At 43.3% G+C, this 25,907-nt stretch overlaps 1 protein-coding gene across 1 annotated transcript in view; it reads left to right on the top strand.

The window, feature by feature from the left end:
- DLG2 (discs large MAGUK scaffold protein 2) overlaps nucleotides 1-25,907 on the top strand; it is a gene marked incomplete at both ends in the record, with an annotated part of 1,167,883 nt that overhangs the window by 822,880 nt on the left and 319,096 nt on the right. Inside the window, one exon of the mRNA XM_081327813.1 lies at nucleotides 4,728-4,781. Coding sequence (XP_081183939.1) covers nucleotides 4,728-4,781 — 54 coding nt within the window. The remainder of the gene's footprint in view (nucleotides 1-4,727; nucleotides 4,782-25,907) is intronic.

The following is a 25,907-nucleotide window of genomic DNA, read 5'->3' as shown; positions in this document are numbered from 1 at the left end:
GACCTTCCATGCTTTCGAGGTCAATAAAATGAGGACCCAAATTGTTAGGGCCAATAACTGTTATTGCTATAGCTATAAATAGGAGCCATGGTGGCACAGTGGTTAATACTACAGACTGATTCTGCTCACTGTCAGAAGTTCGATCCTGACGGGCTCAAGGTTGACTCAGCCTTCCATCCTTCCGAGGTTGGTTAAATGAGGACCCAGATTGTTGGGGGCAAATAGCTGACCTTGTAAACTATACAGAGAGTGCTATAAAGCACTGTGAAGCGGTATATGAGTCTACGTGCTATTGCTAAGTGCTATTGCTTTTGCATCTGTAATAAGTTCATCAGATGTTGCGCTAGCAAGCCAGAAACTCCATTCCTTTGGTTAGGTGTGCAACGTTGTGATGCATGTACCAAAGGACTGAGGCTTGCATCACTGCCACAACCTTGCTTGCTTTTCCTTGATTGTGGAAAGGAAAGTAGACTTTGGGGAAATTTAAGAGAGAAGTTAACTGGGGGAGGGATGAATGAGCCATTAAGGAAAGACTTGAAGAAGACCTTACGTAGTCCAGAGATTGAAACAAGCAAGTTGCAGCTGTGAACAACCAAAGTCACCCGTGCAGAGTTCAAGCTAACTCCTTTATTATGATCTGCCTATAGGTAGCCCTCGACTTAAACTTCCGATGCTCAGCGAGACAGCTGTTAAGTGAATGTTGCCCCGTTTTTACGACCTTTCTTGCCATAGTTGTTCATTGAATCGCTGCGGGTTATTGAGTTAGTGGCAGCGTTGTTAAGTGAATCTGGCTTGCCCTGTTGTCTTCTGCTTGTCAAAAGGTGGCAAAAGGTGATTGCATGACCCCAGGACACTGCAACCGTCGTAAATCTGAGCCACTTGCTAAGGCGTCCTAATTCTGATCATATAACCATGGGGGATGCTGCTGGGGTCGTAAGTGTGAAAAACATTCATAATCACTTTTTTTTCAGTGCTGTTGCAACTTCAAATAGTCACTGAATGGATGGTTGTATATTAAGACCTACCTGTTCTTGACTAGAGAAGTAAGCAGTGGGGTAGCACAAGGCTCTGTCTTAGGCCCAGGGCTCTTCAATATAATAATAATAAGTTGGAAGGGACCTTGGAGGTCATCTAGTCCAACCCCCTGCTCAGGCAGGAATCCCTATACCATTTCAGACAAGTGGCTGGCCAGTCTCTTCTTAAAAACTTCCAGTGTTGGAGCATTCACAGCTTCCGGAGGCAGGTAGTTCCACTGGTTAATTGTTCTAACTGTCAGGAAGTTTCTCCTTAGTTCTAGGTTGCTTCTCTCCTTGACTAGTCTTCATCAATGACTTAGATGAGGGAATTGAAGGGGAACTCATCAAATTTGCAAATGACACCAAACTGGCAGGAATAGTCAACACCCCAGGAGACAAACTCAGGATCCAAAAAGATCTTGACAAACTTGAACAATGGGCCCTAGCCAACAAAATGAGTTTCAGTGTGGAGAAAAGCAAAGTTTTACATTCAGGCAGGAAAAAAAATATCAAAGGTTACAAGTACAGATTGGGCAAGACCTGGCTTAAAAACAGTCACTGTGAGGGGGATCTTTGCTCATTTTCCATATCTTGCCCACTCTGCCTCCATTTCCCCCCCACCTCATTTCAGAATAATGTTTAGAGAATAATGCAGCAATAAGAAAGATTTCGTTTTGTGCGCGCCTATTCTAATATAGCATGCGTATATTGTTCGTATATCATAGCATTGCAAAACTGAAAATGGCTGCGAGGGATGAGTGCAAAGGATGACTGCATAGAGCTCTATCTATTGGTGCAGAAAGTGAATTTAATTAATTTGTTTAACAACGCAGATGAAACATAATTCTCTCTTTTTAAGTGCTATTGCGAATGGAGGGAGGGAGGGAGGGAGGGAGGGAGGGAGGGAGGGAGGGAGGGAAGGAAGGAAGGAAGGAAGGAAGGAAGGAAGGAAGGAAGGAAGGAAGGAAGGAAGGAAGGAAGGAAGGAAGGAGCCGTGATGGCACAATGGTTAGAATGCAGTATTGCAGACTAATTCTGCCCACAGTCTGGAGTTCAATCCTGACCTGATCAAGGTGGACTCAGCCTTCCATCCTTCTGAGCTCAGTAAATGAGGACACAGATTGTTGGGGACAATATGCTGAATCTGCAAACTGCTTAGAGCAGGGGTGTCTAACTGCTGGTCCATGGACCGGACACGTCACATGGAAGCCGCGCCCACCCCATTGCCGGCAATGGCAAAACACTCCTGTTACGTCGTGCAACGTCACGTGACGTCGCGAGTCCGGCTTAGAGGGTGCTGTAAAAGCACTGTGAAGCAGTATGTAAGTCTAAGTGTTATTGGGAAGGAAGGAAGGGAGGGAGGGAGGGAGGGAGGGAGGGGTGCAGTGGTTAGTATGCAGTATTGCAGGCTAATTCTGCTGACTGCCAAGAGTTCGATCCTGACCAGCTCAAGATTGACTCAGCCTTCCATCCTTCCAAGGTTGGTAAAATGAGGAGCCAGATTGTTGGGGACAATATGCAGATTCTGTAAACCCCTTAGTGAAGTCTGTAAAGCACTGTGAAGCGGTATATAAGTCTAAGGGCTGTTGCTATTTTAAAAGAGGGGAGATGCTCTTCCTGGTCCCAATGATCTGTTCCAATCTGTCATTGCAGCTGCCATTTGTCTTAGCAGCAGGATACTAAGCAACCTGATTAAACCCAAGGGAGAACAAGATTCGCTAGAAGGAAACTATTTTTTCATCAGGCGGTGTATAGGATGTTTGGAGAACTATAAGGGGGGGAGGGACAGAAAAGAAGGACAGGGCAAAGAGGTCAGGGAATAAAAATGCTTTAAAAAAGCAGAATGAAAAGCATATCGGGGATGGACCTGCAAGAATTCAGCAATGATTTGGGAACTTTCCAAGCCAAGATTTAGGCAGCCCTAAAGTATACTTATTTATTTATATTCCCACTTTATTATTTTTAATCAATGACTCAAGATGGAGAAGACACATACATAATACTCCTTCCTTCTCCTATTTTCCTCACAGCAACAACCCTGTGAGGTACATTGGGCTTAGAGTGACTGGCCCAAGCATGACCAGGTGGCTTTTCTATCTAAAGCAGGACTAGATCTCACCATCTCCAGGTGATTATCCCAAAGTCAGCCAGCTGGCTTTCATGCCTAAGGCAGGACTAGAAGTCACCATCTCCTGGTGATTGTTGCAAAGTTACCCAGCTGGCTTTCATGACTAAGGTGAGACTAGAACTCCCCACCTGCTGGCTGAGTGTTCCAAAGTCACCCAGCTGGCTTTCATGTCTAAGGCAGGACTAGAACTCACCTTCTCCTGGTGATTGGCTCAAAGTCACCCAGCTGGCTTTTATGCCTAAAGTGGGATTAGAACTCATTGTCTCCCGGTGATTGTTCTAAAGTCACCCAGATGGCTTTCATGACTAAGGCGAGACTAGAACTCCCTACCTCCTGGGTGACTGTTCCAAAGTAACTCAGCTGGTTTTCATACCTAAGGCAGGATTAGAACTCACCTTCTCCTGGAGATTGATCCAAAGTCACCCAGCTGGCTTTCGTGCCTAAGGTGGACTCATAAAGACTTGTCTATTTCAGAATATCTTCAGAGACTGATGTTGGCAGAGATTGATGTTGAACCTATAAAACAGTTGTGTCTAATGTACTCTATTCATTAATATTTTGCATGATATATTATACTGTTGCTCTGGTGCCCACTACTTAGACTGAAATAACATACAGATCTTCTCCAAAAACAAACTCTGTGCCATAGCAGAACTCAGATTTTGGCCCTCGGCCTATTATGCAATTTGATTTCAACTTCTTACACCATGAGCCAACCAATCCCAAAATTATCCTTTCCCTCCCCCAAAAAAACTAAAAGAAAAGGTCAAACGAAGAAGAAAAAAAGCAATATAAGCAATATAAGCAATCCGGATATAACTGTTCTGTACCAGCCTACTACCGGCCCTGCAGAAAAGGCAGGGACAACCCCTTTACAAAAAGGCAAGAGGCTGGAACTAAGCCTGCCAAATTTATTGACATAAAACAGAGCAAACAGAGCCAAACAAAAACACGAACCATGAAACAGGAGCTATTCAAACGGTTGCCTTCAGCAAACCAGCCCTCCCACACATTCCCCTCTTAAACAGTTCAAGGCGTGGCTTCTCTCTGCCTCCTTGCGAGGTGCCCCATTGCCTTCCTCTGTTTACTCCTGATTGACTGCCTCCTGCGTCGGGCGTCCTTGAACAGGGCCAGCTGTGGGTCATCTTCATCCACGCTGTCAGGCTCACACAGCTGGGTCTGCATAGTGACCAGATGGGAGGGGCCTGGCTGAGGGCTCTGCAAAGCCTCCGGGCTGTTCTCTGCAGGCTCTCCAACACTCCCCTCCTCCTCCTCTGAATCGTCCGACCCAACTGCCAAACCCACAGGCTGACCCTGAATCACAACAATAAGCCTGCTGTGCATTACACTCAGGATTTTAGAGCGTGTGTATATCCTACCGCCAAAATGCAAATTTTAATTTCCGTTCCTCTGTATAATGAGTGTGCATTATTGATTTGCTATGGGATGGTTTTTTTCTTCTTCTCCTCAGTGACATTCAAACCAGGGTATCAACCTTTTTGTGATTGAGGCACTAACAGCTTTTGATGTAAATAGTTTATCAGTTCTGTAAACTTGTTATTCTCTCTCTCTCTCTTTCCCAGGCCAGCCCTGCTCCTATTATTGTCAATACAGATACGTTGGACACTATTCCTTACGTAAGTCAAAAAACATTTCTTATGTTTTCACATTGTGTTTTTCTTTGGGGTTAAATTAATGAAATTCGACAGGAAATAGACTTAGACCATTTGTGAGAATGTAATGACTCCAAGGTCAGAGGGACGCGGTGGCTCAGTGGGTTAGGACGCTGAGCTTGTCAATCAAAAGGTCAGCAGTTTGGCGGGTCAAATCCCGAGTGCCGCGTAGCAGAGTTGAGCGCCTGTTACTCGTCCCAGCTTCTGCCAACCTAGCAGTTCGAAAGCATGTAAAAATGCAAGTAGAAAAACAGGGACCACTCCGGTGGGAAGGTAACAGCGTTCCGTGCGCCTTTGGCGTCTAGTCATGCCGGCCACATGACCACGGAGACGTCCTCGGACAAGCGCTGGCTCTTTGGCTTTGAAACGGAGATGAGCACTGGCCCCTAGAGTCGGAAACGACTAGCACGCATGTGCGGGGGAACCTTTACCTTTACCTAATGACTCCAAGCTGATTCCTCTCTTGACTCCGTCCTCCCGGTCTGCCTGTCCTTCTTCTACATCTTCATGGCCCTTCCCACAGTTTCAACATTTTCATCTTGTTGTAAAGTGGCCTAGGGTCACTTGATGGCAAGCTAGTCAGAAAATAAATATATAATAAAAATATTGTGATGTTTTATATTGTCATTTTTGTCTGGTAAGTGGCCTTAGGGTCCCTCGATGGCAAGACAGGCAGACTATAATTATGAACTAAAAAATAAAATTTCAAGAAAGCCAGCGATACGGTGCTCTTCCACTGAACTTTTCAAGGTTTTGGTTGATGCATCATTGCCATGATTTTATGGAAGGTGAACCACTCCAATCCACAATGAGATAGCATAGGAAGGATTTAGAAAATGAAATAAGAAACCTAGGAGGACACTGAATATTGCTTGTGTACACTGGAGAAAGACTTGATCCTTTCTTTCTTCCTATATCTAGGATCAATCAAAAATCTATCAATAACTGAGATTGGTGTTTTTTTAAGAGTAGACACCGGTTTCCCCTTTCTGTCTATCTCCAAATTCAGTGCACCAACTGATTTATCAGTGTTCATTTAATTTGCGGTTCGAGAAGCAGCTGAGCTCATGTCTAAAAGGTTGGGTAGAGCTATGAGGGAGAAAAACTATTAAGATCAGCCAAATTATAACTTTTCCTTAATGTGTAATGAAGCAGTGAGGCAGCTGCTAATGTCCTTCAGCTAACCATCACCAATTAACAATGGTTGGAAAAAACAGAACAAAATCTACTAATGTAAATGTAGTTGAATGTTGACATGATTGTTATTTGTAAGAACATTTAAAACACGGAGGGAGAAATAAGCTGCTCTTTTTTCTTTGTTTCTTTTTACTTTTTTACCTATTGATTGGGAAATATAAAAGCATGAGAGGGTTTGTATGGGGAAAAAAAAGAATGAAATCCACCAATGTAAATATTGTTGTTGTTAGTTGCGAAGTCGTGTCCGACCCATCGCGACCCTATGGACAACGTTCCTCCAGGCCTTCCTGTCCTCCACCATCTTCTGGAGTCCATTTAAGCTCACACCTACTGCTTCAGTGACTCCATCCAGCCACCTCATTCTCTGTTGTCCCCTTCTTCTATTGCCCTCAATCTTTCCCAGCATTAGGCTCTTCTCCAGTGAGTCCTTCCTTCTCATTAGGTGGCCAAAGGATTTGAGTTTTAGCTTCAGGATCTGGCCTTCTAAAGAGCAGTCAGGGTTGATCTCCTCTAGGACTGACCGGTTTGATCGCCTTGCAGTCCAAGGGACTCTCAGGAGTCTTCTCCAGCACCATAGTTCAAAGGCTTCAATTCTTTGGCGCTCAGCCTTTCTTATGGTCCAGCTTTCACTGCCATACATTGCAACTGGGAAGACCATAGCCTTGACTATACGCACTTTTGTTGACAGGGTGATGTCTCTGCTTTTTAGTGTGCTGTCTAGATTTGCCATGGCTTTCCTCCCCAGGAGCAAGCGTCTTTTAATTTCTTGGCTACAGTCCCCATCTGCAGTGATCTTGGAGCCCAGGAAAATAAAATCTGTCACTACCTCCATTTCTTCCCCATCTATTTGCCAGGAATTGAGAGGGCCGGATGCCATGATCTTGGTTTTCTTAATGTTAAGTTTCAACCCAACTTTTGCACTCTCCTTCTTCACTCGCAACAAGAGGCTCTATAGTTCCTCTTCACTTTCTGCCATTAGAGTGGTATCATCTGCATATCTTAGGTTGTTGATGTTTCTTCCGGCAATCTTAATTCCAACTTTTGATTCATCTAGCCCTGCCTTTCTCATGATGTGCTCTGCATATAAATTAAATAGGCAAGGCGACAGTATACAGCCTTGCCGGACTCCTTTCCCAATTTTGAACCAATCAGTGGTTCCGTGTCCAGTTCTCACTGTTGCTTCTTGGCCCGCATATAGATTTCTCAAGAGACAAATAAGATGGTCTGGTATGCCCATCTCTTTAAGGACTTGCCACAGTTTGTTATGATCCACACAATCAAAGGCTTTAGCATAGTCAATGAAGCAGAAGTAGATGTTTTTCTGGAACTCTCTAGCTTTCTCCATGATCCAGCGTATGTTAGCAATTTGATCTCTAGTTCCTCTGCCTCTTCGAAATCCTGCCTGTACTTCTGGTAGTTCTCGATCCACATACTGCTGGAGTCTAGCTTGTAGAATTTTAAGCATAACTTTACTAGCATGAGAAATGAGTGCAATGGTGCGATAGTTTGAACATTCTTTGGCACTGCCTTTCTTTGGAATTGGAATGTAAACTGATCTTTTCCAATCCTGTGGCCACTGTTGCGTTTTCCAAATTTGCTGGCAAATTGAGTGTAGCACTTTTACTGCATCGTCTTTTAAGATTTTGAATAGCTCAGCTGGAATACTGTCACCTCCACTAGCTTTGTTGTTGCTCAGCTTTTCTAAGGCCCACTTCACTTCACATTCTAGGATGTCTGGCTTGAGGTCAGTGACCACCTCATTGTGATTGTCAGGGATGTTAAGCTCATTCCTGTATAGTTCTTCTGTGTAATTTTGCCACCTCTTCTTAATCTCTTCTGCCTCTGTTAGGTCCCTGCCATTTTGGTCCTTTATCATGCCCATTTTTGCATGAAACATTCCTTTCATCTCTCCAATTTTCTTGAAAAGATCTCTGGTCCTCCCTATTCTATTGTTTTCTTCTATTTCTTTGCACTGTTCATTTAAGAAGGCATTCTTATCTCTTCTAGCTATTCTTTGGAATTCTGCATTTAATTGGGCATATCTTTCTTTTTCTCCCTTGCCTTTCGCTTCCCTCCTTTCCTCAGCTATTTGCAAAGCTTCCTCAGACAGCCATTTTGCTTTCTTGCATTTCTTTTTCTTTGGGATGGTTTTGGTTGCTACCTGTTGTACAATGTTGCGAACCTCTGTCCATAGTTCTTCAGGCACTCTGTCTATCAGATCTAATTCCTTAAATCTATTTGTCACCTCTACTGTATATTCAACAGGGATATGATTTAACTCATACCTGACTGGCCTAGCACTTTTCCCTACTTTCTTTAATTTAAGCCTAAACTTTGCAACAAGAAGCTCATGGTCTGAGCCACAGTCAGCTCCTGGTCTTGTTTTTACTGACTGTATAGAGCTTCTCCATCTTTGGCTGCAGAGCATATAGTCAATCTGATTTCTGTGTTGACCGTCTGGTGATGTCCATGTGTAAAGCCGTCTCTTGGGTTGTTGGAAAAGAGTGTTTGCTATGACCATCGTATTCTCTTGACAAAATTCTATCAGCCTGTGCCCTGCTTCATTTTGTACTCCAAGGCCAAACTTGCCTGTTATTCCAGTTATCTTTTGGCTTCCTACTTTAGCATTCCAATCCCCCATGACGATAAGGACATCATTTTTGGGTGTTAGTTCTATAAGGTGCTGTAGGGCTTCATAGAACCAGTCAATTTCATCCTCTTCAGCACCGGTGGTTGGGGCATAGACTTGGACTACTGTGATATTGAATGGTTTGCCTTGGATTCGAACTGAGATCATTCTGTCATTTTGAGGATTGTATCCCAGTATTGCTTTTCCTACTTTTTTATTGACTATGAAGGCTACTCCATTTCTTCTGAGGGATTCTTGCCCGCAGTAGTATACCTGATGGTCATCTGAATTAAATTCACCCATTCCTGTCCATTTTAGTTTGCTGATACCTAAGATGTCGATGTTTAATCTTGTCATCTCTTGTTTGACCACGTCCAGCTTTCCTTGATTCATGGATCTTACATTCCAGGTTCCTATGGAGAAAAAATCTTTACAGCATCGGACTTTCCTTTCACCACCAGACACATCCACAGCTGAGCGTCCTTTCGGCTTTGGCCCAGTCGCTTCATTCTTTCTGGCGCTACTAGTACTAGCGCCTCTGCTCTTCCCCAGTAGCATATTGGACGCCTTCCGACCTGAGGGGCTCATCTTCCAGCGTCATATCGTTTTGCCTTTTGGTACTGTCCATAGGGTTTTCATGGCAAAGATACTGGAGTGGGTTGCCATTTCCTTCTCCAGTGGATCACGTTTTGTCAGAACTCTCGGCTATGACCTGTCCGTCTTGGGTGGCCCTGCACGGCATAGCTCATAGCTTCATTGAATTACGCAAGCCCCTTCGCCACGACAAGGCAGTAATCCATGAAGGGGATGTAAATATAGTTAAGTGTTAAAAAGATTGTATTTAGAATTTGGGGGGAGAAATAAGTTGAAATAAACATGGTGACAGGATTCATGATAAGGCAACTAAAATGATACACTGGATTATTGAAACTATATATTTAACTGTTGTTAAGCAAATAAAATTGTCTTAATCTAAGGTTTTGCAAAGAAAGATACGTTGAGGAAAGGGGAAATCAAATGAAATAAACATATGGAATATAGATTATAGAAATTAATTGTTTAGGACTGTTTTATAAATGTTACCCAGACAACATTCAGTTTTATAATGATTTATGTTATGTTAAAAAATCCTAATAAAATATTTACAAAACAAACAAGCAAACAATGGTTCGGAGAAATTCCCCATTCCACAGCTTCACTTTCTTAGGATCTTGCGGAAGAACAGGGTAGAACAACAGCTAATGACCCTCTTTTACCGGTCTACTATAGAGAGTGTCCTCTCGTATGGTATTGTGGTTTGGTATGCTGGTCTGACAGGAAAGTATTACAGAGGGTGGTAAGTACAGCACAAGACATTGTGGGCTTTCCCCTGGCACCACTGCATAACCTCGCCAGGGCTCGTTGCCTTGGAAGAGTGAGGAAGATTCTCAGGGATGACTCACACCCTGGACGGTATCTCTTTACTCTCCTACCATCCGGTAGGAGATATAGGAATATAGCCAGCTGTACCAACAGGCTGAAAAATAGCTTTTATCCGTGGGCTGTTAGGCTTTTAAATGGGACATAATCTTATGCAGAATTGACTTGGGAGACCGGTGTGTGGTGTAGTTGGTTCACATGTTGTGGTAGGATGGAGGGTTTGTTGTCACTGTGTGTTGGGGGGAGAGAGCACGGGGGGAGGCTCAGCTAATCTCAATGTACACATGTTGTACTTTGACAATAAAGGTTTATATATATTTATATATATTGTGGTTTGGTATGCTGGCCTGACAGCTGCGGATAGGAAGATATTACAGAGGGTGGTGAGCACAGTACAAAACACTGTGGGCTGTCCCCTGACACCACTGGATGACATCGCCAGGGCCCACTGCCTTGGAAGAGTGAGGAAAATTCTCAGGGATGACTCACACCCTGGACGGTATCTCTTTACTCTCCTACCATCCGGTAGGAGATATAGGAATATAGCCAGCCATACCAACAGGCTGAAGAACAGCTTCTATCCATGGGCTGTCAGGCTCCTGAACGGGAAATAACTCTATGTATGATTGACTTGCGAGGCTGGTGTGTTGTGCAATTCGCTCACATGGTGTAACGAGATGGTGGGTTTGTTGTCACTGTGAGTTGTGAGGGGGGGAGGGCACGAAGGGAAGCTCAGCCAATCTTACTGTACACATGTTGTACTTTGATAATAAAGGTTCATTCATTTATTATGACTATTGCAGTTTCTCCATAGTCACATATTCAAATTCAGGCACTTGGCAAGTGGCATGAATTTACGATGGTTGCACATCAGGGTCATCTGATCACCATTTGCGACCTTCCCCACCAGTTTCTGACAAGCAAAGTCATACTGGGGGAGCCGAATCTTCTTAATAGCCCCATGATTCATTCAACTGCAGTAATTTGCTTAACAACCATGCGAAAACAATTTGTAGAATCGCTGTGACTCATTTAACAACCATCTTGCTTAGCAAAGAAAATTCTGGTCCCAGTTATGATTGTAAGTTGAAGTGGACAATCACTTAAATATGAACCAGCCGTGTGCTGCAGCTGCCAAAAAAGCCAAGTCAGTGCTAGGCTGCATTAACAGAGGGATAGAATCAAGATCACATGAAGTACTAATACCACTTTACAATGCCTTGGTAAGGCCACACCTGGAATACTGCATCCAGTTTTGGTCACCACGATGTAAAAAAGATGTTGAGACTCTAGAAAGAGTACAGAGAAGAGCAACAAAGATGATTGGGGGACTGGAGGCTAAAACATATAGGGAACGGTTGCTGGAATTGGGTATGTGTAGTTTAATGAAGAGAAGGGTGAGGGGTGACATGATAGCAATCTTCCAATATCTCAGGGGCTGCCACAAACAAGAGGGAGTCAAGCTATTCTCCAAAGCACCTGAAAGCAGGACAAGAAGCAACGGATGGAAACTAAACAAAAGAGAGAAGCAACCTAGAACTAAGGAGGAATTTCCTGACAGTTAGAACAATTAGTCAGTGGAACAGCTTGCCACCAGAATCGGCGAATGCTCCAACCCTGGAAGTTTTTAAGAAGAGACTGGACAGCCATTTGTCTGAAATGGTATAGGGTTTCCTGCCTGAGCAGGGGGTTGGATTAGATGACCTCCAAGGTCCCTTCCAACATTCTTATGGAGAAGACATTTTTCCTAGTGGCCTTTCGTCTCACATTTAATCGGATCGCTTGCGCTTCAGCTGAACTGAGACAGAATAATTTTCCCACAGTATAGAAACTCCATTGTCTAGACTTTCGGTGGTTGAACTCATGGCCCGCCTTGCCTCTTTGCTCCTGCCAATCAATGCTTCATTGAATACCACGAAACATAAATAAAATTTAATTTTACGGAAGGCAGTTACCTATCCCAGAGCTCAGGCTGGCTCACTGTTCCATTCTCTTTTCCCGATCGCAGTCTTAAGAAAAGCCTACAGGGAATTCAGGATGAAAATTCCCGTTAATTCTAACATTTCTGTGATATTTCCAACATCACAGGACTTATTTTCCTGGAGATTGAATGTCTTTCTTCTTCTCCCTGGGGCACAGCCTTTCATGATCGCTTAAACATGCCCACTGCAGGCAACTGAATGACTTGAAGCATAATTTTCGACCTGAGCTACAGCAATGAAGAAAACGGAATAGGGAAGAAAGAAAGAAAAGAAAACACAAGTCTTGTCAAGAAACAGATGCTCCAAAACAGAGAATCGGCAATCTGGCCCATTCCAGATGTTGCTTATTCTACCATCCTCAGCATCCCTTACATTCTAGAGATGCTGAGAAATTGTAATTCAGCAACATCTGGGGAGTTAGAGCTTGAAGAAATAAGGATCAGGGCCATGGAATATTTGGAGAATGGATTAAGAGATGTAATGTGGGGGCCGGGGAAGAGAGAGAGAGATAGGGAGACTGTTTATTTGCTTGCTGGGGCTTAGAGGCTGCTTCAATCCAACAGGACTCTGGACAATTTACAATCCCTTCTGAGAATAAAGGTTCAGAATAAAAGATGGCATGTTTAAATGAGAAAACCATACGTATTCAGAACAAATTGGCAAGGAACAGAGGAGCGTGTCACACGTGGTTGAGAATGGGAAAAAGGTTTCTTTCCTTCCTCCCTCCCTTCCTCCCTCCCTCCCTCCCTCCCTTCCTTCCTTCCTTCCTCCCTCTCCCTCCCTCCCTCCCTCCCTCCCTCCCTCCTGCCCTTTCTTTCTATCCATTCTTTCCTTCCCTCCATCTATCCACCAACCCAATCCTTCCATCTATTTTTCTTTCCTTCCTTCCTTCCTTCCTTCCTTCCTTCCTTCCTTCCTTCCTTCCTTCCTTCCTTCCTTCCTCCCTCCCTCCTGCCCTTTCTTTCTATCCATTCCTTCCTTCCCTCCATCTATCCACCAACCCACCCATCCTTCCATCTGTTTTTCCTTCCTTCCTTCCTTCCTTCCCTCCTTCCTTCCTTCCTTCCTTCCTTCCTCCCTCCCTCCCTCCCTCCCTCTCTCCCTCCTGCCCTTTCTTTCTATCCATTCCTTTCTTCCCTCCATCTACCCACTCACCCACCCATTCTTCTATCCTTCCTTCCTTCCTTCCTTCCTTCCTTCCTTCCTTCCTTCCTTCCTTCCTTCCTTCCTTCCTTCCTTCCTTCCTTCCTTCCTTCCCTCCCTCCCTCCCTCCCTCCCTCAGCTATTTTAGATCATATACTACACTTCTCCATGTGCTTCATGCCTCATAATGGAGGGAAAGTCTGCTAATGATTTTCAACCACACGTAGTCCTTAACTATACAGCTATAATTGAGTCCAGAACTATGGTCGTGCCAGTTGCTAAGTGGGTCAGCATGTGACCGACAGGAATTTAAAACATTTTTGTGGCGGTTATTAAGCGAACCTATTGCCCACAATGGGCATTTTTGTTGAAAACCAGAAGTAAATGCTGGTTTCCAGCAAAAAAATAAATAAAAATAAAGTCATAAATCGTTATCATTTCAACAGGAGACCAGTTGTTGAGCACTCAAAATGTGATCCTGTGTCCACCTGCCCCACCAGGGGCAGCCATCAAAATTTCAAATCTGGATCATAAGTACCATTTTGGGGAGGCCTACCGTAACTTCAAACCATTGCTAAGCAACCGTTGCTAAGCTGAAGACTACGTGAATTGTGACTCCAGATTTTATGGGATCTGTACCATTCTGGCCTACAGGCACGCCCCAACATTTCCGTTGGTGTGTGAGACATTGGTTAAGTGAGTTTTTTGCCCCATTTTACGACCTTTCTTGCCACAGCTGTTAAGGGAATCACTGCAACTGTTAAATTAGCAACACGGTTGTTAAGCGAATCTGGCTTCCCCCTTGACTTTGCTCGTTAGAAAGTCGCAAAAGGGGATCACATTTACCTCAGGACACTGCAACGGTCATAAATATGAGCCAGTTGCTAAGCATCTGAATTTTGATCACGTGACCATTGGGCTGTTGCTATGGTCGTACATGTGACAAATGGTCATAAGTCACTATTTCAGTGCCATTGTAACTTCGAACGGTCACTAATTGGTTGTAACTTAAAGACGACCTGTATACTTACTCACTCGTGCTTTAGAATGCAAAGCAATATTTGGTACAACTGTACTAAGAAAAGTCTTGGGAAAAGAGTGACAGTGAAAGATAGATCTGTTCAAAACTCAGTCTGGTGTAAAACCTCAATGATTGTAGAAAGCTGAAGTCACTGGTGCATGGAAAAAGGCCTTCCTGCAGGCAGAAAGTTACAAAACTAATTTAACTTGCCTTCCTTACCAAGATAGGAGTTTTCAGCAAAACATCCTCTCTTACGCCCCAGTTAAAAATCACAATTAACTAAACAAACATGGTCTGTTTATTAAATTTTTCCGAGCAGTTCTGCTCAGCTCTAAGATTGTGTTTCCTTAAGTTAATGGCTTGGCCCCTGACAGCAAGCCAGCCTATTGTCAATATTGTTTTAGAAATTGCTATTTGACAGGTTTCCTAGCAAGTGGGGTTTTTGGCCATGGAAGTTAGAAACCTTGAGAGTTTCCGCTTTGAAAACCATTGCTCACATTTCAGTTAAAGAAAACATTAGTTAAAGAAATACAGACAGGTAGTCCTTGACTTACAACCATTCGTTTAGTGACTGTTTTGAGGTTACACCGGCACTGAATAAAGTGATTTATGACCGTTTTTCACACTTGCAACCATTGCAGCATCCCCATGGTCACGTGATCAAAATTCGGAGGCTTGTCAACTGGCAGGTATTTATGGCGGTTGCGGTGTCCCGGGGTCATGTGATCACCTTTTGTGACCGTCTGACAAGCAAAGTCAATGGGGAAGCCACATTCACTTCACAATCATCTTACTGTACCGATTTAACAACTGCAGCAAGAAAGCTTGTAAAATGGGACAAAATTCACTTAACAACTGTCTTGCTTATCCATGGAAATTTTGGGCTCATTTGTGGTCATAAGTCAAGGACCACAGTACCTGTGTCCTTTTGCTTTCATTTGCAAGTCAGTTCCAGCCATTCCAAAATAAATTTTTGTTTTATCTGCTAACCGCACGGGTCGGCAACCCGCGGCTCCGGAGCCGCATGCGGCTCTTTGAGCCGTCTCCTGCGGCTCCCAGCTGCCCGGTGCGTGCGCACCTCTTCGAACGGGCAGTGGTGCGCGCGCACCTCTCCAAATGGAGAGTGGCACCGCCCATTTGGAGAGGTGCGCGCGCACCTCTCCGAATGGGCAGAGGTGCGCGCGCACCTCCGCGCGAACGGGCAGCGGCGCCGCTCTTTGGGAAAGCTGCCGCGGCACGTTTGCAGGCTGCCGAAAGTGGCAGCTCTGCAAACGGGCCGCGGCAGCTTTCCCAACAAGCGGCGCCGCTGCCCATTCTGAGAGGTGCGTGCGCACCTCTCCATAGGTTTGGAGAGGTGCGCGCGCACCTCCGCTCGTTCAGAGAGGTGCGCGCGCACCTGTCGGAATGGGCAGTGGCGCCGCTTGTTGGGAAAGCTGCCGCGGCCCGTTTGCAGATCTGCCGCCTTCCTCCGAAGGCGGTAGCTCTGCAAACGGGCCGTCGCCGTTGTGCAACCGGGAACCGGTTCCATCACACATAAAAAAAATGGCAAACGCGCGCGTCCGCGCATGCGCAAGAAAAAACGTTTTGCGCATGCGCAAAACGTTTTTTCTTGCGCATGCGCGTGCATGGACGCACGCACGTGGCTCCCACTTTTTTATGTGTGATGGAACCGGTTCCCAGTGGCTCTTTTCCTTTTTCAGGTTGCCGACCCCTGTGCTAACCTGTTTAATTTATTCCCATTCAAGATGGGTGAGGAGGGTGCTACAGACTGATTTTAAGCAGCTTTCAGATTCTTTCCTCAGTATGCAGTTGTATTATTTATATAAATAAATAAAAAATTAACTTAATTAATTAAGTCATGGTGATTTGATAGAATATTCTTAATATGCTCTGCTGATCAAAACTCTCATACTTGGATTATTTGTTTCCCTTAATATATTCTGGATGGTGTTTTATACCTGCCTGCAGCATCTGTTATTGTGGAACCAAAAATCATAACTGCCAAGATTAAGGATTTAATTAAAGATTGCAGTAATACAGTATGTGTATTTCCTTTATTTGGTTCAGAAACTCGGCTTGTCAAGAAAGGGTAATTCTATGAGGTGGGTGATAGTATCAATGATTTTTTTTCAGGAGGACAATGGAAATCATTTTAAAATCCAGTTCGTTAGTTTAGCAAGATAGTTACATCTAGTTTACACAAACACTTGGAGCTTCTACAGAAAATATCAAGATGGGAACCACAATCATGCAACTGAAGTAAAAAAAAAAGTATAGACTTTCAACTTCATTGTAGTGGCCACCATCTTGAAATGCTGAATTCACCATTTGCTATGTCTATCCATACCTTTGGTGCAGTGGTTAAGGTGCTAACCTAGTAACCAGGAGACTGTGAGTTCTAGTCCCATTTTAGGCATAAAAGCCAACTCGATGAGTTGAGTCCAATCAAGAGGAGACAGTGAGTTTCTAGTCCTATCTCTCAGCCCAACCCACCTCACAGGATTGTTGTAGGGAAAATAGGAAGAAAGAGACATATTAATAATGTTCACTGCCTCAAATAACTTATAAATAAATAAATAATCTGTCCTAGTCCTATTAGATCTCTCAGCGGCTTTCGATACCATCGACCATGGTATCCTACTGCGACGGCTCAGGGGGCTGGGAGTGGGAGGCACCGTTTTACGGTGGTTCTCCTCCTATCTCCTGGGCTGCTCGCAGTCGGTGTTGATGGGAGGGCAGAGATCCACCCCAAGGCCTCTCACTTGTGGAGTCCCTCAGGGGTCGGTTCTCTCACGCCTCCTGTTCAACATCTATATGAAGCCGCTGGGTGAGGTCATTCGTGGTTTCGGGGTGGGGTATCATCAGTACGCTGATGATACCCAACTTTTTCTCTCCACCCCGAACCAACCCAGCGATGCCCTCGCCGTGATGTCCCGTTGCCTGGAGGTGGTCCAGGTCTGGATGGGGAGAAACAGGCTTCGTCTCAATCCTGCCAAGACTGAGTGGCTTTGCGTATCAGCATCTCGGGCTAACCAAACTATTCCACCTTTAATGATGGGGGGTGAGGTGTTACCCCCCGTTGATAGGGCTCGCAACTTGGGCGTCCTCCTGGACTCACAGCTCAATTTTGAAGATCATATAGGAGCCGTGGCCAGGGAGGCTTTTGCCCAGGTTCGCCTGGTGCACCAGTTGCAACCCTATCTGGACCGAGATGCCCTACGCACAGTCACTCATGCGCTCGTGACCTCCCGTTTAGACTACTGCAACGCTCTCTACATGGGGCTGCCCTTGAGGACCACTCGGAGGCTTCAACTGGTGCAGAATGCGGCCGCGCGAGTTGTAATGGGGGTTTCCCGATACTCCCATGTAACACCTCTACTCCGTGAGCTGCATTGGCTTCCGGTTGCCCTCCGGGTGAAATTCAAGGTGCTGGTTATCACCTATAAAGCCCTACATGGCTTGGGTCCGGGATATCTGAGGGAACACCTGCTGCCGGCATCAAATGCCCTTCGCCCAGTGCGCTCCCACAGGGAGGGTCTGCTCAGGGTCCCGCCGGTAAGAGACTGCCGGCGGGTGACACCCAGGGATAGGGCCTTCTCGGTGGGAGCGCCTGCCCTCTGGAACCAGCTGCCGGTGGAGCTGAGAACTGCCCCCGACCTCCGTTCATTCCGCCGGGACCTGAAGACTTGGCTCTTTGAGCTCTCCGGCCCAGGCTGAGAATTTTAACTGGGGTTTTATTTTCAGGGATAATTTAATCTTTTATTTGTCTTTTAACTTTGTATTTTGTATTGGTATGATTTTAAAATGCCCTGTAAACCGCCCTGAGTCCTTCGGGAAAGGGCGGTATATAAATCTAATAAAATCTAAAATCTAAATCTAAATAAGTATTAAAAATATAATAAATAAATGAATGTCTATTTTGCTTCGTGCACTGACTCCTGTTCTTTAAGCTTCTTACCTCTTTCTGTTTCAGGAATTTTATAAGCCCCAGTTGATCTCGGCTTTCATGTACCTCTCCTAGCCATTTTTTTTTTCAAATATTTGTTTTGGATTCAGTCCACTTCTTCAGTCTCTGTGATCAACTCATCTCAAAGTACTTCTTTTCTATTAATCATTTGTCTTTGTGTTCAGGCTACCATTCATTTACATCCATCTATTTTTGAGCCGCCCTCTTCTCGTTTTGGCTCTTTTTTAAGTATCACATCCTTACTGCCTTCCACATTTATCTTTATTTTACTGAGAAGCACTTTCATAGACATTTTTGCTTTGTGCAATGGACATTCATTCCTCTCAATGGACGATATCCCTTTCCCTTCTTCCCTTCTATCAGATTTACCAGTAGACTAAATCAAAGGGAGATCTAATGCCACTCAGCTACCTTGGATACAAAATAAATACATTTTTTTTTCTTCCACTGTACCGTATTGTCATTTTGAACTTTGTCTCCTCTTTGTCAAAAAGACAGAAGGGGAAAAAAAAAAGACCAAACCGCCAAAGCACAGATATTTTCAAAAGTTGAATGGCTGGACAATGGCAGAAATTCTATGCTTGTGAGGATTTTAAGAAGAGGTTGGAAAGCCATAATAAGTCTCCAAATAGCTTAACTGGTTTTCCTGCAGTTTAATAATAATAATAATTTAATAATAATAATTTTATTTGTATACCGCCCTTCTCCCGAAGGACTCAGGGAGGTGAACAGGGCAAACATATAAAAGTACAAAAATACAAAAATTAAGAAAGAATTAAACGAGATGCCCAAGTTACAACAATAGGTTAAAATACATTTAAAACAACAATAAAATCCAACCCCATCCCCCATCAGGCCAGGCCGGCTTGTTCGAACAAATAAGTCTTCAGATCGCGTCGGAAGGAGCGAAGGTCGGGCGCCATCCAGAGCTCAACCGGCAAACGATTCCATAAATCCGGGGCGCCCACAGAGAAGGACCTCCCCCTGGGGGCCACCAGACGACATTCTCTGACCGGTGGCACCCTGAGGAGGCCCTCTCTGTGGGAACGCACAGGGCAGAGGGAAGTTGATGCCAGCAGCAGAGATTTGGGCTACATTTTATTTGTTTGTTTGTTATTAAATTTATTTGCCACCCATTTTGCCTTTTTCATCCCAATTCCATCCTTCTGTGATACTATTACTCTAAATCAGCGTTTTCCCCATTTGGCAACTTCAAGACATGTGGACTTCAGTTCCCAGAATTCCCAGGGAGTATTTTGGTATGGGCGGTCCTCAACATATAACCATTTGTTTAGTGACTGTTCAAGGTTACAATACACTGAAAAAAGTGAATTACGACCATTTTTCTCACTTATGACCGTCACAGTATCCTTATGGTCACGTGATCAAAATTCAGATTCTTGGCAACTGACATGTGTTTATGACAGTTGCAATGTCCTGGGGTCATGTGATCCCCTTTTGGGACCTTATGACAAGCAACGTCGATGGAGAAGCCATATTGACTTAACAACCGTGTTACTAACTTAGCAACTACTTGCCAAGATAGGGAATACAGGTAATCCTTGACTTACAGACATTCATTTAGTGACCATTTGAAGTGGCAAGGGCATTGAAAAAAATGAATTACAACTGATCCTCACATGATCAAGTAATCAAAATGTGGGCGCTTGGCAACTGGCATGCATTTATCCTGGGATCATGTGATCTAGTAGATTTGCAACCTACCCAGCCAGCTTCCTACAAGCCAAGTCAATGAAGGAAGCTGGATTCACTGAACGACCATGCGATTCACTTAACAACCACAATAAATCACTTAAAAGGGTGGCAAAGAAGACAATAAAACTGACTTCACATCTGCCTTGGTTAGCAATAGAAATTCTAATTGCAGTTGTGGTTATAAGTTGAGGAGCAGTTGTAGTTTATATAGCCATAAAACCTTCGACACTCTTCATTTTTTAAATCGCATCTTTACATAATTTAGGGATTCACTAACCAAGTACCACAAGCTTAATGAGAAACACCTGGACTATAGCTCAGCGTATAATCAGTCTTCCATCAAGCAAGGCACGTCCATATTCCCAGTGCACTGGAGAAGCAAAATCACTCTATGGTTGTACAAATTAACTTTGTCTCATGCATACTTGATCGGAATACTTTCCTCCAAAAGATTGACTTGATTAGAAAATAAAAAACAGTCCTAGACAATAACTGCCAGGTGGTTGTCCTGTTTTTCTACCGTCTGCTCCTCCTAGAAAACTAAGATTGAAATGGACCTATTTGCTTGACTAGTCTAGCAGATACCTGCAGATCAATATCCATAAAACTGTTTACGTCTTGGTGGTTAAGTCTTTAAACACTGCAGTTTTCTGACAAAAAGGCAAACTTGCCTCAGTGCGAAAGCAAAAATGGTTCCATCGTTGTTCAAAGAGGTTGAACATTTTGGCAAAATCCCCCCCCCCCCGAAAAATGCACAAATATAGTATAGGTGATACCTCGCTCAATAGTAGTAACTGTGACAGGGATCTTGGAGACCTAGTGGACAATCACTTAAACACGAGCCAGCAGCGGCAGCTTTATAAAGCCTTAGTAAGGCCACATCTGGAATACTGCATCCAGTTTTGGTCACCACATAACAAAAACGATGCTGAGACTGTGGAAAAAGTGCAAAGAAGAGCAACTAAGATGGTTAAAGGCGTATGAAGAACGGTTGCAAGATTTGGGAATGGCCAGTCTAGAAAAAAAAGACTAGGGGGGATATGACAGTAGTATTACAGTATTTGAGAGGTTGCCAGTAGGAGGAGGGGGTCAATTTATTTTCCAAAGCACCTGAAGACAGGACAAGAAACAATGGATGGAAACTAATCAAGGAGAGAAGCAACCTGGAATTGAGGAGAAACTTCCTAACAGTGAGGACAATTAACCAGTGGAACGGCTTGCCTTCAGAAATCGTGGACGCTCCATCACTGGAGGCTTTTAAGAAGAGACTGGACAGCCACTTGTCTGAAATGGTATAGGGTCTCCTGCTTGAGCAGCGGGCTGGACTAGAAGACCTCCAAGGTTCCTTCCAGTTCTATTCTATTCTATTCTATTCTATTCTATTCTATTCTATTCTATTCTATTCTATTCTATTCTATTCTATTCTATTCTATTCTATTCTATTCTATTCTATTCTATTCTATTCTATTCTATTCTATTCTATTCTATTCTATTCTATTCTATTACATTCTATTACATTCTATTACATTCCATTCCATATTTTCTATTCTATTCTATTCTATTCTATTCTATTCTATTCTATTCTATTCTATTCTATTCTATTCTATTCTATTCTATTCTATTCTATTCTATTCTATTCTATTCTATTCTATTCTATTGCACTCCATTCCCCATATTCTATTCTATTCTATTCTATTCTATTCTATTCTATTCTATTCTATTCTATTCTATTCTATTCTATTCTATTCTATTCTATTCTATTCTATTCTATTCTATTCTATTCTATTCTATTCTATTCTATTCTTTTCCATTCCATTCCATTCCATTCCATTCCATTCTATTCTCCCCAATCTTCCTTTTTTTCTGCCCCGCAAAACCAGATCTGATCATCATTCCTTTAAACTAGCAGCATTTTGAATTGGAGAACATGCAAAATCTCTTGTATGAGCACTGAAAGAGTCAGATCATGTGTCATGTGGTGAGACCACCCATTTTTTAATTCTCAACCCACAAAAATAATTAAGTGAAGATTTTGGACCTGAAAAGGCTGTCCAGCCCAATGAAACATTTTACAGTTTTAAGCAGATTACAATCTGCAATTTAAAAAGAGATCTATGTGGAAGTATTGCAAGAAAATAACAGATCTACTTGAAAAAAAAATTTAAAAAGGAAGGAGAGAGGGAGGGGGCAGAAGGAGGAAGGAAGGAAGGAAGGAAGGAAGGAAGGAAGGAAGGAAGGAAGGAAGGAAGGAAGGAAGGAAGGAAGGAAGGAAAATGAAGGAAAATAAAATAAAATAAATAAAATAATCATTCACTCAGTTGTTTTGAATATTAACCAATTTTGGAAACTCAAACCAAAACAATAATAGTAGTACAGGTCCAAATAAGATTAGTAAGGGTCCCTTCGTGCATTTTAAAACATTATCTGAGGAAATTTAGTAAAAAAAAAATCCCTAGTCCTTCCTTTCTCCAAACTAGCCATACCCAATTCGCACTTTTTCCAAGTCCAAAGATCTGTTTTATTTTTAGCATTGTAGGTCAGTTTGCTGTGCTTTGTGATCTGTGTTCACAAAGTACTCTGTGATAGCAGTTTGTACTTTGTATCACTGTTGTCCAGTTGGGGACTGGGGACATTCAGTTAGTTGCTCCTGTGGGAAGCCCCCCTCCCCTCCTAGAGAATGAAATACTTTGTGGAAATTAAAAGAGGCAGAATATTAAATTTCCCCTAAGGGAGAAAAACAACCTCAGACAGAAGCCTGAGGTCTTTAGAAGTGGAGATTTTGTAATCCATTCAGAAAGACTGGGCCTTCAGCTGCAGCCCCCACAGAAGGCCGAAGCTGATGGGATTAGAAAAAGTAGAAAAACAAAGACTCTTAAAATCTGCATTACCCCACCCAAATCCAAAGACAGGAGTGACCTTTCAGGCCCAATAAGTATTACCCAACAACTTTAGAATAGCAAAAGACACAAAGCGCAAGCACACTGCACAACAACCTGGAACATCTCAACTTCAAAGTTTCTCTCCTGGCTTGGAACTGGACCTGATTTTTATTCCAACACTCATTTTATGTCCCCAGTAGGAGCTGCAGTAAAGGACGAGAGCTCAATCCTGCTGCACAGCAGCACTTGGGTCTCAAACGCAGGCTTGCTAACCTCTTGCCCACTTGAGCCACCGTGCTCTGGTGTACATGGTCAGTGGTGGGATTCAGCCAACTTCGCACCACTTCGGCAGAACCGGTAGCTAATTTTTTGTTAGACCAGGCCCAGAATGGACTTCCGGAAGCGGCATCCACACAGAGAACCGGTGGTTCACCTATTTCACGGGTAGGCAACCTTGGCTCTTTTATGACTCATGGGCTTCAACTCCCAGAATTCATGAGCCAGCATGGCTCAGCATGGCTGGCTCAGGAATTCTGGAAGTCCACAAGTCATAAAAGAGCCAAGGTTGCCTACCCCTGACCTATTTGAATCCCACCACTGTACATGGTAATTATACTAGATATATAATCTCCCCTGGCCTCTCCTTGTCTCTTTCACACACACTAATCCAGTGGTGGGATTCAAATACCTGAACAACCGGTTCTCTTATTGGATGCAGGCCTGGGCCTACGAGGCCTAGAATGGACTTCCCGAAGCAGTGTGCATTCAGCCGGTTCTCTGAACTCAGCAAAATTTAGCTACCGGTTTCTACCAAACCAGAGCAAACCGGCTGAATCCCACCACTGCACTTACCCCATATGGAATTCACACAAGTTCTATTCAGGTGTTGCAAAAGAGATAGTCCTCTCCTCACACTATAGACAATAAACTACACCCTACTGAGAGGTCATCCTCATCTAATGATCATTACTGAGCCTGGAACTTTGGTCAGAAGTCATGCTGGTTATTAAGCAGGTCACCGTGAGGCCACACTCGGTTTTACTGTCTTTTTATGGCAATTAAGTGAATCAGACCATCGGTAAGCAAAAGCCAATTGTTAATTGAATCCATTGTCCGCAGTCGTTAAGTGAATCCATTGTCTGCAATGGGTGTTTTTCCTGGAAACTGGAAGCAACCACCAGTTTCTGACAAAAAAAATGTAAATTGTGGTCATGTAACTCTGGGATGCTGTAAATATCCATAACTACAGCCAGCTACCAAGTGTCTCAGATGTGATCATGTGACTGTATGTGGGGGGGGCAGCAATTAGAATTTCAAATCCAGGCTAGAAAAGCGAGTTAGAGAGAAAGGAACGTAATATGTACTATGTAACACTGAATATATACTAGTAAGAAAAAGATTATTGAGCGATTAACTAATATATTGATTATGATAATGTAGAAATTAACTCTTATTGTTTTTTAAATACGTGAACCCAGACAATATGCTGTTTGCTAAATATTAAGAACGTTATTTTTAAAAAAAACCAACCCTAATCGTAACTCTAAACCTAACCCTAACCCTAACCCTACAAAAATTAATAAAATATATACAGGGGGAAAAACGTATTTCAAATCCAGGTTGTAAATAGCCCTGGGAGGTCCATCGTACATTGAGGTCTGCCTCTATTTATACCATGGAGTCCAGAAAGCTTCTTCATGAATTGTGGGTGAAGGGAAGGAAAAAGTCACAGACTAAGAAACAATTTCTACATTAGGACAATGACATTGAATACAATCTAAGGAAGAAGATGTTAATAACACAATCAACTGGAAAACAAAATCACCAGCAACAGAAATGTTATTATCCAGTGTTCCAAACTAAACTTGCTATATTGGACACTGAGTGTTCTATATGGAAGACTTAATTATATGTGAGAATTCCCTAAAGTCAGAAAATGGAAAACCAGATGGAATACAAACTGAGTCAAACGTTTATGAAGGTGACGAGTAAATCCACTAAACACTGCAGAAGTGATTATGGCATTATTGAATTCTGGTAAACCAATTAGGTGGCTCTTATTTCTTATTACAGAAAAGATAATTGGCTTTGAAGAGGCCAGATTTGTCATCAAAACTATAATATATAGCTCCCAATGAAGGGAAAGAGATTAAAAAAGTTGGGGAGGAGGAGGAGGAAGAGGAGGAGGAGGAGGAGTAGGAAATAATATATCCATACAGATATATGCATACCATACTATCCTCTCATATTAATCATGGTCTAGTATTCACTAGTCAAGGAGAGAAGCAACCTAGAACTAAGGAGAAACTTCCTGACAGTTAGAACAATTAACCAGTGGAACAACCTGCCTCCAGAAGTTATGAATGCTCCAACACTGGAAGTTTTTAAGAAGAGACTGGACAGCCATTTGTCTGAAATGGTATAGAGTTTCCTGCCTGAGCAGGGGGTCAGGCTAGATGACCTCCAAGGTCCCTTCCATCATCATCATCATCATCATCATCATCATCATCATCATCATCATCATCATCATTATTATTATTATTATTATTATTATTATTATTATTATTATTACTTTCGGGGGAAACAATATTATGCAAAGTGTAGAAAATGAGTAAGAAGTATGAGGAATGATTGTAAGTTACTTTTATTCAGTGTCATTGTGTTTTTGAGTGGTCATTAAACAAATGGTTGTAAATCAAGGATTGCTTGTATGAATCACGGTATTCGCACAATGGCATCACAGTGATGATAGTCTGGCTTACTGGCTATTGCTCGCTCATCATTTTAAGATTTGAGAGAGGCAACTTGAATGTTCTGGAGTCCAAAACCACGAACCTTAGCCACTGGCTGGGGCTCATGGGAACTGAAATCCAGAACATCCAGAGGGTACCAGATCTCTATCTCTACTATAAGACCATTGTCTAGATCAGCAGCCCTAATATTTTGGGTGCCAGGGTCCTGTTCCATGGAGGGCGGTTTTTCCACAGACAAGGTGTGTTTGTGGTTTCACACACTGCCTGGATCCCGTGTGTCCGTGGATGGGGCTTTGCTCAATTGCGCAACCCGGTTCCTAGTGGACCATGAACCGGTGCTAGTCTGTGGCCCAGGGGTTGGGGACTGCTGGTTTATATTGTTCA

This window comes from Vipera berus (assembly GCF_964194415.1).
Source record: "Vipera berus genome assembly, chromosome: 4".
Lineage (NCBI taxonomy): Eukaryota > Metazoa > Chordata > Lepidosauria > Squamata > Viperidae > Vipera > Vipera berus.
Note: the sequence above shows the minus strand (reverse complement) of the source record. Positions and strands in the feature narration are given on the sequence as shown.